Source organism: Cucurbita maxima, unplaced genomic scaffold (assembly GCF_002738345.1).
Source record: "Cucurbita maxima cultivar Rimu unplaced genomic scaffold, Cmax_1.0 Cma_Scf00009, whole genome shotgun sequence".
NCBI lineage: Eukaryota > Viridiplantae > Streptophyta > Magnoliopsida > Cucurbitales > Cucurbitaceae > Cucurbita > Cucurbita maxima.
The window spans coordinates 5485251-5497779 of NW_019272025.1; the positions used below are offsets into that span (position 1 = coordinate 5485251).

The 12529-nt window shown below is 34.0% G+C and overlaps 2 protein-coding genes and 1 pseudogene across 2 annotated transcripts; all 3 read right to left on the reverse strand.

Moving 5' to 3' along the window:
• Positions 1 to 2591: 2591 nt before the first annotated feature.
• LOC111484571 (fatty acyl-CoA reductase 3-like) lies at positions 2592 to 5547 on the reverse strand. The gene is made up of 10 exons (XM_023131214.1): positions 5005 to 5547; positions 4813 to 4916; positions 4524 to 4726; positions 4347 to 4447; positions 4073 to 4265; positions 3837 to 3998; positions 3652 to 3733; positions 3309 to 3578; positions 3106 to 3233; positions 2592 to 2931 (listed from the first exon to the last, which is right to left on the reverse strand). Exons 1-10 carry the CDS (start codon positions 5084 to 5086, stop codon positions 2778 to 2780), a joined length of 1479 nt encoding a protein of 492 aa, XP_022986982.1. The 5' UTR covers positions 5087 to 5547; the 3' UTR covers positions 2592 to 2777.
• A 692-nt stretch (positions 5548 to 6239) lies between these two features.
• On the reverse strand, positions 6240 to 7466 carry LOC111484589 (annotated as a pseudogene).
• A 2338-nt stretch (positions 7467 to 9804) lies between these two features.
• On the reverse strand, positions 9805 to 12370 carry LOC111484588 (fatty acyl-CoA reductase 3-like). The gene is made up of 10 exons (XM_023131249.1): positions 12303 to 12370; positions 12117 to 12220; positions 11771 to 11973; positions 11580 to 11680; positions 11298 to 11493; positions 11069 to 11230; positions 10783 to 10864; positions 10425 to 10697; positions 10212 to 10339; positions 9805 to 9994 (listed from the first exon to the last, which is right to left on the reverse strand). The coding sequence occupies exons 1-10, from the start codon at positions 12361 to 12363 to the stop codon at positions 9841 to 9843; spliced, it is 1464 nt and encodes a 487-aa protein (XP_022987017.1). The 5' UTR covers positions 12364 to 12370; the 3' UTR covers positions 9805 to 9840.
• Between the last annotated feature and the right edge of the window lie 159 nt (positions 12371 to 12529).

Sequence of the window (12529 nt, forward strand, 5' to 3'; positions counted from 1 at the left end):
ATCCAGAAACGTGGCGTTCAACATTATCAAGGAGAAGACAACGTCAGATCTGTTGAAGGTGCTGTCGAATATGTATGAAAAATCGTCGACTATGAACAAGGTGTATTTGATGCGGACAGATTCACAAAGACTGTCAGAGAATTGAAGAAAAGTACTGGACAACGAAGCAAGTGGGAGTTGAGGTTGAGTTGCAGAACAATTCATAGAGTGATGTTGTAGCAGATACTCAAGAAACTCCTGAGACTGTTGCTGAGAAACCAGAGGTGAAGCAAGTGGGAGTTGAGGTTGAGTTGCTGAAAGATTCACATAGTGATGTAGCGGATACTCAAGAAACTCCTGAGACTCAGGTGAAGCAAGTTGGAGTTGAGGTTGGGGTTGAGTTGCTGAAAGATTCACCTAGTGATGTTGTATCTGATACTCAAGAAACTCCCGAGACTGTTGCTAAAGAGCTAGAGGAGGAGCAAGTGACACCTGAGCAGGTGTTGAAAAGATCATCCAGAGCCATCAGATTACCAGATAGGTATGTACCTTCTTTACACTATCGGTTGGTGAATGATGAAGGGAAACGAAAGCCCCTCGATGAGGCCCTACAATTGAGGATACAACTAAGTGGGAACAAACCATGGATGATGGGATGTCTAAGCTTCAGGCTCCATATCCCAACAATAAAATTGTTGGAAGTAATTATCGAAACTAAATAAAAAATTCAAAAATTCTCTATCTAATAGAACTTTTAAGAATTTTGAACGTATAAAACTTTTTAAACACACAATTATTTTAAGGTTTAAAAAATCTAGTACTTGTAATAAACTTTTTAAAATTTAGCAATTTATTTATTACTTTTTGCTTTTATGTTGAACATCCACACAACCACACATAAATTAATTACTCATTTCAACTTATTTTTTCCAAAGAATGGTAACAAAATTTTAAATGATTCTAGATTTAAATCCTTTCAAATCTTTTAATTAATAAGAACAATAAATAACAACTATTTTTTGGTCAAGGAAATGGTAGATTTGTAAAAAAAGTGGTTAATTTTTCCACTAGAATTCTACCAGATTCCCTTCTCAGCCCTAGCTAAGATATTAAATTTTATCAACAAATCGATATTTGTCGATAATTTCACACATTCAGGTTCGACATCTATATAGATAGTAAATAAATATTTGTATTATATCATGGAAAAGTTGATGAAACATAGATTCAACCTATCACCTACCTGCCTTGGAGATAAGTCAAAGGAAACTTTAGTGAGGTTGCTCGACTTGAGGATAAGATTGAAAAGATGTTGGCCATTAACTTTGGAGGGAAGTCGAGGCATAAAAGAAGAATCTTCTATGGGACCTCGGCACCACCAGCCACCCCAACTTTACTTTTATTGAACCCACCAACTTCTTGTTCTTGATCCGGGGCGGATAGCGGGAATCGAACCCACATCTTCTCTACCATTTAACTATAACCGCATTTTTTTATCTCAATGTATAGTATACATGCGTGCAGAGCTAACCTATTATACTAGGCTATTAATACTAGGTTAGAGTACACTAAGCTATTTTTATATAATTTACCTAGAGATTAAACGAATTCTATAGTTAATATATAATATTCTTATATCATATAATATATTTTATACTGGAAGGACAAAGCTTGCTGCAAGTAGTCAAAGATAAGAGGTAAAGCCGAGAGGAAACAAAAGCAGTTCACACCTAGAAATGGGTTTGTGATCTCGGGTTTGCCACTTTCCCTTAAGCCATCTTGTGGATGTTAAGCCATGACTTAGAGGTGTGCCATTGAGCAAGAAAGCCATGAGTTTGTTGTTGGACAGGTAGATTGCAGCAAGCGAGCAAGGTGTAGAGAAGAAGGTTTGAAGTAAAAGCTAGTGTGGCCTTGTTCCTTACGTTGGTGAACATGTCTTATAGCCTTGTAGCCATGGTGAACACAAGATGTGTATGGTTGAAGGATGCCCTGTTCTTGTGAGACCTACACTTATAGCAACTCTTGGAGTTGCTACATGTTGAACAAGGTGTAGGGAGGTGACTTAAATCATCTCATGTTCTATACAAGGAGAAAAACTAAAACCATGATCCTTTGGAGCTCCCAGCAAGATTGGAACGTGGAGCTTGCAACATGATATTTTGTACGTGTTGTGTTGGATTTTCTTAAGATGTACCTGTGGAGTCTACCTTGAAGTGATTAAGGAAACATGCTAAGAACTAATGTGGAGTTATTAAGCATGTTTTAGGGTTTGATATTGGTAGTAATTAACCTGAGACACATGTATGGAAGAGTTACACCCTAAAATGTGCCTTACTAAAACTCTGGTTTGACATGATTTAGGAAGAACCTATGTAGACATCTTCAAAGACGGGACATCACTGTGATGTCCCACATTGGTTGGGGAAGGAGAACAAACCACCATTTATAAGGGTGTGGAAACCTTCCCTTAGCAGACGTGTTTTAAAGCCTTGAGGAAAAGTCCGAAAGGAAAAGCCCAAAGAGGACAATATCTGCTAGCGGTGAATCTAGGCCGTTACAATCACAATGTGGAAACAAACAACAAAATGTCACTAACCTAAATAGAATACAAATAATAAGAATTTTGTCATCAATTCCTTTCAATGAAATACAACAAAAGGGCAAAAAAGCAGAATAAAAGTAGAACACTTTTACCTGAGCTTTGTGTTTGCCCTTTTGATAGAATAAAGTAAAGTAAAAGCTTATAGATGCTAAATTGCATTCAATGAGGAACTATAAATTATTGTTGGACTTTAGAGTCATTTAAAGACGTGTTTAACCAGCCCAGGAAGATGGACATTCATGAAGTAATCCTCCCAGTTAATCTCTTTAGGATCCAACAAGAAGGTCTCTGATCCTCTATCTTTCTTTTCAATATCCATTCTCAACCTTTCCATATTTGTATCATCAAATCTGTACATACGAAACAAGAACAATGAAAAATACAAAAAGTGTAACCTGAAGATCAAATTATCTACATTTAGAATGATTATTAGTGCATTTCTCAATCGAGCGATGATCATATGGTTTACTTTTTACATGAATCTGTACTGAAATGAACATAGAATCTAGAAAATTTTCACTTACATGGCATTGAAGAATAGATATGGACGATAAAGTTGGATGAGCCGCATCACTAAATTGAACTTCCTCTTCATATCAACATACTTGTCTTGAAAAGAGTGACAAAAGGCCTTATTTGCAAATTCCAATCCCTTCAATAACAAAATCTTTGCTTATAACCTCAAGATGAGAGAGAAACTTGTAATTATTTGGAGTAAACTATGTACCTTTAGAAAACATAGGTAGCGAATATTCATGTATCTTTGGAAACTGGCCATATTGTTGTAGACAGTAACTTTCCCAACCTTCACAGCATTTCCATCTTTGTTTATCCATGGCTTCTTAGAGAAATATTGGTAGTTAAAACGTTGGAAATCAATATATCTCATAGAATTACTTGCTGAAGAACCCACATGATATATTGATTTATCAGATGGTTGAAGCTCATGTGCTACCATTGCCATGATAATCGTATTTACCACCATATCTGCAGGAACCTGCGTGTTTTTGAAATCAATTCTAAATTCATATATACACTAGATGACTCAGGAAGATGAACGTTTATCTCACCAAATCAACGATTGAGTTAATCCCAGCAAGAAAACAAGTTAGTTTTCCCTTAGCATATCCAACAATTAAACTATCAATGGTCCTGTAAAAATGCCACAAGTTCTCAGTTAATTTTTGCTTTCACCACTTATTGGGATGCTTTTGTGGTTTCCCAAACTACCTATGATTACTCGAAAGATATTTACCTGATGCCTTCAATCCATCCGGGAAAAGGTTCTTTGTAAGTACTCGTAACTATTGTTGGTCGTATGATGATCACAGGTAGATTGTCTTTTAGATCATTAACCATCATCTCGCCCATTGCCTTTGTAAATACGTACGTGTTTGGCCATCCATACATCTTAGCCCTTATCATTAAACAAAACGTTCAAAATATGACAACATATCTTATCAATAATCTTCATTAATACTAATTGTGTACCTTTCAAGGCCAAAGTCTTTCATGGCTAATGTTATGGCTTCTTTCGTAGCTCCATTCTCTTCAAGTTGTTCGAGTTTCTCTTCCATTACCGTTTGTTCCGTAGCAATGTCTAGACCTTGGATGCCATTAAGAGACTCACCCAATTTATATGGAGTTTCTAAGATAAGCCCTCCCCTTTCTCCTGAAACATAAGCTACCAAAACAGACACATCTTCTCCAATTATTTGTTATAAAGTATAGCTTAAATATATTATATCTGATGATTTATACTAACCAGTGGATACATGGACAAGGAGTTTTAGATTTGGACACTGCTTTGCAAAGCTCACGATATGTTTAGCTCCTAAGGTATTAGTGCCAACTGCTACATCGTATCTATCAAAAGGAAATGGACAACATTGTTTCAATGACGAACCAAAATGGTTCAAAGTGATCATAGTTCTGTTTGTACCTCTCATCGAACTTGGTCGTTGCAGCCAAATTAACAATTAATTCCACTTGATTCTTCATCTCTGCTACCAAATTTGAATCTTTCAATCCCATTTCTGAGAGTGAGACCTCCCCAGGAACCACACAAACCTTCTCTGAAATCAAGGTATCAAAGTCTCCACCCCACATCTTCTTTAATACTTGAAACAAATCCTTTCCTATGACCTTTACAATCAAAATAATGCATTTTTCTATCAACTGTTTGAAAAAGATAGTTCAAACAAAGTGCAAAATTGCTAGAAAAACTATACCTCGTTATGGAAACGTTCCAATGCTGTCAACTCGTTTGCTGCTCTTAACAGTAAATAGAGCTTCTTCACATTTGGTTGAACCCTCAAGATTTTCTCCACCAAAACTGGAATTTTCCAACAAAATGAGACACTAGTTCATAAATTGACGTGAAAAATGCAGAACATCCTTTATAAGAGAAGAAGAATACATACTCTTAGCAAGAAAACCAGTGGCCCCAGTGATCAGAATGTTCCTGTTCTCAAGAAACTCCATTGCTCTGCTACACTTATCCATGAGAGAGGGATTTCAGGTGAATTTGAATTAGGAGCAACGAGGTTTTATAGAAATCTTTTGTGGTTTTATATTTGTCAACTAACCTCATTATTATGGAAAAAGGTTGACTAAACAAGGTGTCTCACTAAAGCTGTCTATCAAAATTTCTTTGTTCCCGCCCCCGTTGACACCTGTGTTAGATGTGTTATGTGAAAATGCAAATGGACATGAAATTCAAATTCAATTAGGTTACAGAACTGTAGTTGAAGACTGAAAAGAAAGCTTTTTTCCAGCCAAAACCATTAAAACTTACAACTAACTGTTGACATACTCGTATGAAAAATTGAAGGATGTAATAAATTGGAGGTTCACTACAACAAGCAGCTCATCGTCAAACTTTTTGGTTGCTGCTCCAATTAATGAATTTCTACAATGCTCCAAAAATTTCCTTCCAAACTTGATAGTCTAGAAATAGTTAGAACATAAAAACGTTTAAAAAATATTAAGCTTTTATTTAGGACCCCGAAATAAAAAATTTGTGAGGTGCGAACATCACGACTATAAAAAAAAATATTTTGCAATAGATGCGTTTTAAAATTGTGAGGCTGACAGTGTGTAATGAGCTAAAGTGGACAATATTTGCTAACGGTAGGCTTGGACTGTTGTATAATAAGAATTCTTTGTTGCATAAGAATTCTTAGAACATGGGGATGTTACTCTTTAAAAGGAAAGGTTAGCTTCAGTTTGACAATAGAAAGATATCCATGTGCAGTGTTGAAACACATGGTAGAAGAAGATGGATTGAAATTCCTTACCTATTATCATTAACATCTCTGCAATACTTGTTCAGCTTTGGACTATAGAGATCTTCCACCAGTAAATTTTGCACACATAATTCATTGATCAAAACACATTAAAGTTGCAGCTAATTAAGATATTTCCTTGAATCACGGATGTCCAAGAGAAGACAACAAAGAGAATTAGCTAGCTAGTTTGGTGTTGTTGGACTCGGTTGAGCTGATATGTTGTTGGGATTGAAGTTCTTGAAATTGTAATTATTTTAGGCACTTTCGAGTACACATAAAGATGAGACTTCATACATATTATAATCATTTCATGACCTATTTAACAAGTCCAAGAATGAGGATATTCAGAAAGTAATCCTCCCCGTTTATATCCTTTGGATCCAAAAGCGATGTATTTGGATTTATGTCATTGTCTCGTGCAACAATTCTCAGTTTTTCTAAGTTGGTGTTGTCAAATCTGTACAAGCAAAAATAAAGTTATACAAAGTCTCGTAAACTCAGATTATATAAATTCTGACTTATTAACCTTTGACATGTATTCATATGTTCCGTGGATACAAAAATCACGCAAATCTAATTATTTTAGAACGTGGTATATATACTAAGTTCAATGTTTCGTATAAAATTAATTTAGAAATTACTTGGCTTTGAAGAATATAAACGAGTTATAAAGTTCAACTTGTCGCATCACCCAGTTGAACTTTCTCATTATACTTGTCTTGGAAAAAGTAGCAAAATGCTTTGTTCACAAACTCAAAACTCTTTACAGTAACAACAATACCGATTAGAAAATGTAAATTGAAATATAGTTTCGTGTAAGTATTAGTTATAGATTTTGGAACATATCTTGAGAAAGACGTAGTGAATGGTCATGTATCAATGGAAGCTAGCAATGTCGTTGAATGAGGTAATTTTCTTAACCTTGATGATCTTTCCATCTTCATTCATCCATGGTTTTTTCGTAAAGTATTGGTGAATATAACTAAACATATTATCAATTCTCATTGAATTTCTTATTGAAAAACCTATGTGATATATAATTGTATGTCGAGATGGTTGGAGTTTATGTGTAAGTATTGCCATGATAATAGCATTTACTACCATGTCGGCTGGAACCTACATTTCTTTAAAACATCCAACTTCTTAGATTGGTAAGAAAGAGATTAAAATTTGGAAGAAATTATATTTATTTCACCAAGTCTAAGATTGAGCTAACATCAAAAGGAAAGCGTGTAACTTTTCCTTTCCCATACCCAACAATAAAGCCATCAATGGTCCTCAAACCTTCGAACCAATCGGGAAAAGGTTCCTTGTAAGTGCTTGTGACTATGGTTAGTCGCACGATGATCAAAGGAAGATTGTCAATTTTATCATTCAGAAACATCTTGCCCATTGCTTTCGTAAATGCGTACGTGTTTGGATATCCGTACATTTTTGCCCTAATAACAATAAAAGAAAAAAATTGTTACGTTGACAAAGAGGATGATATCTATTGATCTTGCATACCTTTTTATGCCCAAGTCTTTCATGGCCAAGCTTCTCAAAATTTCATTTATATCTCTATTATTTCTCAATTCTCTTAAACTCTCTTCAATAATTTTCCGTTATGATTCAATATTTAGCTTCAAAGTGCCATCAATAGACTCGTCCAATTTGCATGGAGTTTCCAAGTTAACTCCTTCCCTCAAAAGCTAACAAAACATTTGTCTCAATCAATTTGTGGGTAATTAACTAAATTATTTAAATAAAAAAAATAATATGATTGGATACGAACCAGTGGATACATAGACAAGAATTTCGAAATTAGAACATTGCTTTGCAAAGTTTAAAACATGTTTAGCTTCCAATACATTAGTACCAAATGCTACATCATATCTGCAAGAAAGTAAACAAACTTAGGATCAATTTGGAATACTTTCTGATCAACACAGCTCGAGAGAGTCGGTATCTTTCATCAAAATTGGTTGATGCAGCAAAATTAATGTTTATTTTCACTTGATTCTTCATCTCTTCCAAAGAATTTGAGTCTTTTAATCCCATATTTGGGGATGAAATATCTCCCGACACCAAACAAATCAAATGAGGGCTTTTAGATCTCCACCCCATTTTTCCTTTAACACTCTAAACAATTCCTTCTCTACAACTTATAAATCAAACCGTAATATTATAACTTTTTACCGAATAACGATTATGGGGGAAGGATTCAAACCTTTTATGATTAATATTAACATAAACTAGCTAGTTACTGTTTTGATAGTCATATTCCTCATCATAGAAATGTTTTGAAGTTGTGATTGGGATCCACATTCCGTAAAAGTAAATAAAGTTTCTTCAGATTGGGATGAGTTCTTAATAGTTTCTCCACCATAACTACACTCGGAAGACTATATAATATAAATGATATATTTAACATAATAACACAAATTAATCAAAAAAAAAATTCCCATACTCTTTCCAAGAAACCCTTTGGCACCCAGCACAAAAATGGTCTTAAAGTGAAGAAATCAATATGAAGTTTGCATTATATACCAAAATAGATTAAAAGGAGTAGTAATGCAACTAACTCAAGTAATTAACTTTCCTTTTATTGCTTTAATTAAGCATTTAGAGAAATTATAGAATGATAGGTTTCATTAATTGTATCACCTAATCTCTAATCAATTTAAATTAACTACTCTCCCTGATTTAGGCAAGACTTACCTGCCATAACATTAATTCTAAAAAATTTAAAAATTATGAACGAAAAAAGAAAGTTGTCAATATCAGTTTTAGAAGCACTGTTCTTGATATATAGATAGATATTTTGATATGAACGCTACATTTAACACAAATATCATACAAATGTTTGTCCCTAAATGTGTATAAGTTGCAGAGACGTTGGCTATCTAAGGTAGTAGGTTCTTCTGGCTGTGCTGTTGTTGTACTGATATCTTTAGACTTGGAAATCTAATACTCATATATGGTCTATTTCTACTTGTTCGACTTCTGTTTGCTTGTGTTTCAACCCAATTTCGATACTAACCCTTAATAGTGGAATTTGGAAAGGTTTGTTCGGAGTTTTCGTTCAAGTTTTTGAAATGGTATGAGCATGTTAATTATATGGTAGGAGTTTCAACCATATTAGTACATAAGCATTATTATCGAGTAGATGGTGTGGATATACATTTGGAGAACTAGCATATTGGGATTTATGACTGTCTTAAAAGCAATGCTTCCGTGTTTTATGAATATGGGTCTATCTCGACACATAAATTATTAGATGTCGTCATGGGAGGGTTGAGTCAACTACTCTTACATGTGATCTTAACTCACACGGGTCCATCGAGTGACAATATTATTTAATATTATTTGGTAGTGGGTGGGAGAATTATACCTTTTTAATGACAATATGTCGTGGAGACCACTAGGGGTTTGCTAAATAAACTCTAGTGGAGATCTGCCTTGATTAGCATGGGTCTACACGTAGGATAAGTTGTTGTGATATCTCAAATTAGTCTATTAAGCCCTGTGGAACCGCCTGACTTCAGCATAATTTATGGTTATAAGTATTTTAACCGTCGAGTTGTTTAGCTATTTCAAGCCTCTAGAGAGTCTAATAAACGAATCATATTTAGCGAAAAGCAAGTCTTACATACGAGCTCAGAGTTTATGAATAAATATAATTAGTGCATACATAATTCATCGGTCAAAATACGTTGCACTTAATAAACAAATAATCAACGACTAATTAAGATATTGCCTTGAATCACGGATGTCCAAGAGAAGACAGTGAAGAGCATTAGCTTCCTGGTTTGGTGTTGATAGACTCGGTTGAGCTGATAGGTTATTGGGATGGGATTGAAGTTCTTGATAGTACAATTATTTTGGGCTATTTTCAAATACTAATAAAGAAATAGGTCTTTTATTTTAGTACTCTAGTGAAATCATAAAACTTCAAACGAGAAAAACAAGTTATTGTTCAAACTATAATTATTTCATTACATATTTAACAAGTCCAGGAACGTGGATATTCAGGAAGTAATCCTCCCAGTTTATATCCTTAGGATCCAAAAGCAATGTATTTTGATTTATGTTGTTGTCCCGCGCAACCATTTGCAGTTTTTCTAAGTTGGTGTCGTCAAATCTATACAAGCAAAAATAAAATTATACTTGCATTAGATTGCATATTTCAGAATATCGATATACTAATCGTACAAGTCTCGTACTCTCAGGTTACTTAAATTCTAACTTCTCACCCCTTGACATGTATTCGTGTACGTATGGTGGATACAAAGGGTCATACAAATTTGATTATTTTATAACGAGGTATATATACTAAACTAAATTGGTTTGGAAATTACCTGGCTTTGAAGAATAGAAACGAGTCATAAAGCTCAACTTGTCGCATCACCCAGTTGAACTTTCTCTGAAGATCATTGTACTTGTCTTGGAAAGAGTAAAAAAATGTTTTGTTCACCAGCTCAAAACCCTTTACTGTAATAAAAATATTGATTAGAAAAAGTAAATTTAAACGTAGTTCTGTGTAAGCATTAGTCATAGATTTTGAAGAATACCTTGAGAAAAACCATGTAGCGAATGGTCATGTATCGATGGAAGCTAGTCATGTCGTTGAATAAGGTGAGTTTCTTAATTTTGATGGCCTTTCCATCTTTGTTGATCCATGGTTTTTCGGTAAAGTATCGGAGAATATAATTTTGGAAATTAATGTTACTTATAGAATTTTTCATTGAAGAACTTACGTGGTATATAATTTTATGTCTAGATGGTCGGAGTTTATGTGCCAATATAGCCATGATGATAGCATTTACCACCATATCGGCTGGAATCTGCATTTTTTAAAAACATAAAACTTTTTAGATTTCAAAGAAACCGAGATCAAAATTTTTTAAAAAAAATTATATTTCATCTCACCAGGTCTAAGATTGAGCTAGCGGCAGAAGGAAAATGTGTTACTTTTCCTTTAGCATACCCGACAATAAAGCTGTCTATGGTCCTATAAAATACAACATTTCTCATCAAACAACGCCAACAAAATCATTGTTGTGGTAGAATACCAAACATACATTACTTGAACTCATACGGTCTGAATTAGGTTTGGTTGAGTTTAAATGAACTAAGATTTATGAGTTAGCTTGAATGTCTCAACTCTACCGGACACAACCTATGAACATCGGTTAAAGAACTTTTTTTTTCTTACCTCAAACCTTCTATCCAACCCGGAAAAGGTTCTTTGTAAGTGCTTGTGACTATGGCCGGTCGCATGATGATCAAAGGAAGATTGTCGGTTTTATCATTAACCAACATCTCGCCCATTGCTTTGGTAAATGTGTACGTGTTTGGATATCCATACATTTTTGACCTAATAACAATTAAAGAAGAAAATTGTTACATTGATAAAGAAGATGGTAGCTATTGATCATTCATACCTTTTTGTGCCCAAGTCTTTCATGGCTACGCTCCTCGTAGTTTCATTTATATCTCTATTATTTCTCAATTCTCTTAAACTATCTTCGATTATTTTTCGTTCTGATTCAATATCTAACTTCGAAGTACCATCAACAGATTCGACTAATTTGCATGGAATTTCCAAGATGACTCCTTCCCTTTGATTTGAAACATAAGCTAACAAAACAAATATTTTTCAATTAGTTGCGGGTAATTAACCTAATTATTTAAATAATAAAAAAATAATATAATTTGATACTAACCGGTGGACACATGGACGAGAATTTCCAAATTAGAACATCCCTTTGCAAAGTTTACAACATGTTCCGCTCCCAATGTATTGGTACCAAATGCTACATCATATCTGCGAAAAAGTAAACAAACTCGAGATCAATTTGAAATACTTTTTAATTTAAGCATTTTATAATTCAAGAGAGCTCGATAGAGTCAGTACCTTTCATCAAAATTGGTCGTTGCAGCAAAATTAATGATTATTTCAACTTGACTCTTCATCTCTTCCAATAAATTTGAATCATTTAATCCCATATTTGGGAATGAAATATCTCCCGGCACCAAATAAATCTTCTCTGAGATCAGGGTTTTTAGATCTCCACCCCATTTTTCCTTTAACACTCTGAACAATTCTTTCTCTACAACCTATGAATCAAATAATCAATTATATTTTTTTTACTGAAATAACGATTATGGGTGAAGGGTTCAACCCTTTGTGTTCGGTATTTACATAAACTAGCTAGTTAGTGCTTTGGTAGTTAAAATATGGGTTAAACACGATTATATACCTCATTATAGAAATGTTTTGAAGCCGTGATTTGATCCACACTTCGTAAAAGTAGATAAAGTTTCTTCACGTTGGGATGAACTCTTAGAATTTTCTCCACCATAACTGGACTCTCAAAATATATAATATAAATGATTAAAAAGAAAATTAAAATTTTTCCAAAAAAATATTTATAAAGATAACATACGCTTTCCAAGAAACCCTTTGGCACCGATCATAAAAATGGTCTTATTCTCTAAAACGTCCATCGAAAGTCGAGAGTTATATTATAATCGGAACTTGAAGTTTGAAATATATACCAAAAATAGAAGGAAAATAATAATGTGCATAATTAAGTAATTAACTCTCCTTTATTGCTCAAATATTGTTTAAAAGGCCTGAAATCATACAAATTTGGGATTGGATGATGTCAAA

Coding starts and splice junctions, on each gene's coding strand:
- LOC111484588 (XM_023131249.1), bottom strand. CDS start 12,363: ATGGACGTTTTAGAGAATAAGACCATTTTTATGATCGGTGCCAAAGGG. Junction 11,231..11,297: donor AAAGACTTGGGCACAAAAAG/GTATGAATGATC, acceptor AATTGTTATTAG/GTCAAAAATGTATGGATATC. Junction 10,340..10,424: donor GCTACATGGTTTTTCTCAAG/GTATTCTTCAAA, acceptor ATTACAGTAAAG/GGTTTTGAGCTGGTGAACAA.
- LOC111484571 (XM_023131214.1), bottom strand. CDS start 5,086: ATGGATAAGTGTAGCAGAGCAATGGAGTTTCTTGAGAACAGGAACATT. Junction 4,727..4,812: donor TGGAACGTTTCCATAACGAG/GTATAGTTTTTC, acceptor TTGATTGTAAAG/GTCATAGGAAAGGATTTGTT. Junction 3,734..3,836: donor GGATGGATTGAAGGCATCAG/GTAAATATCTTT, acceptor GCATTTTTACAG/GACCATTGATAGTTTAATTG.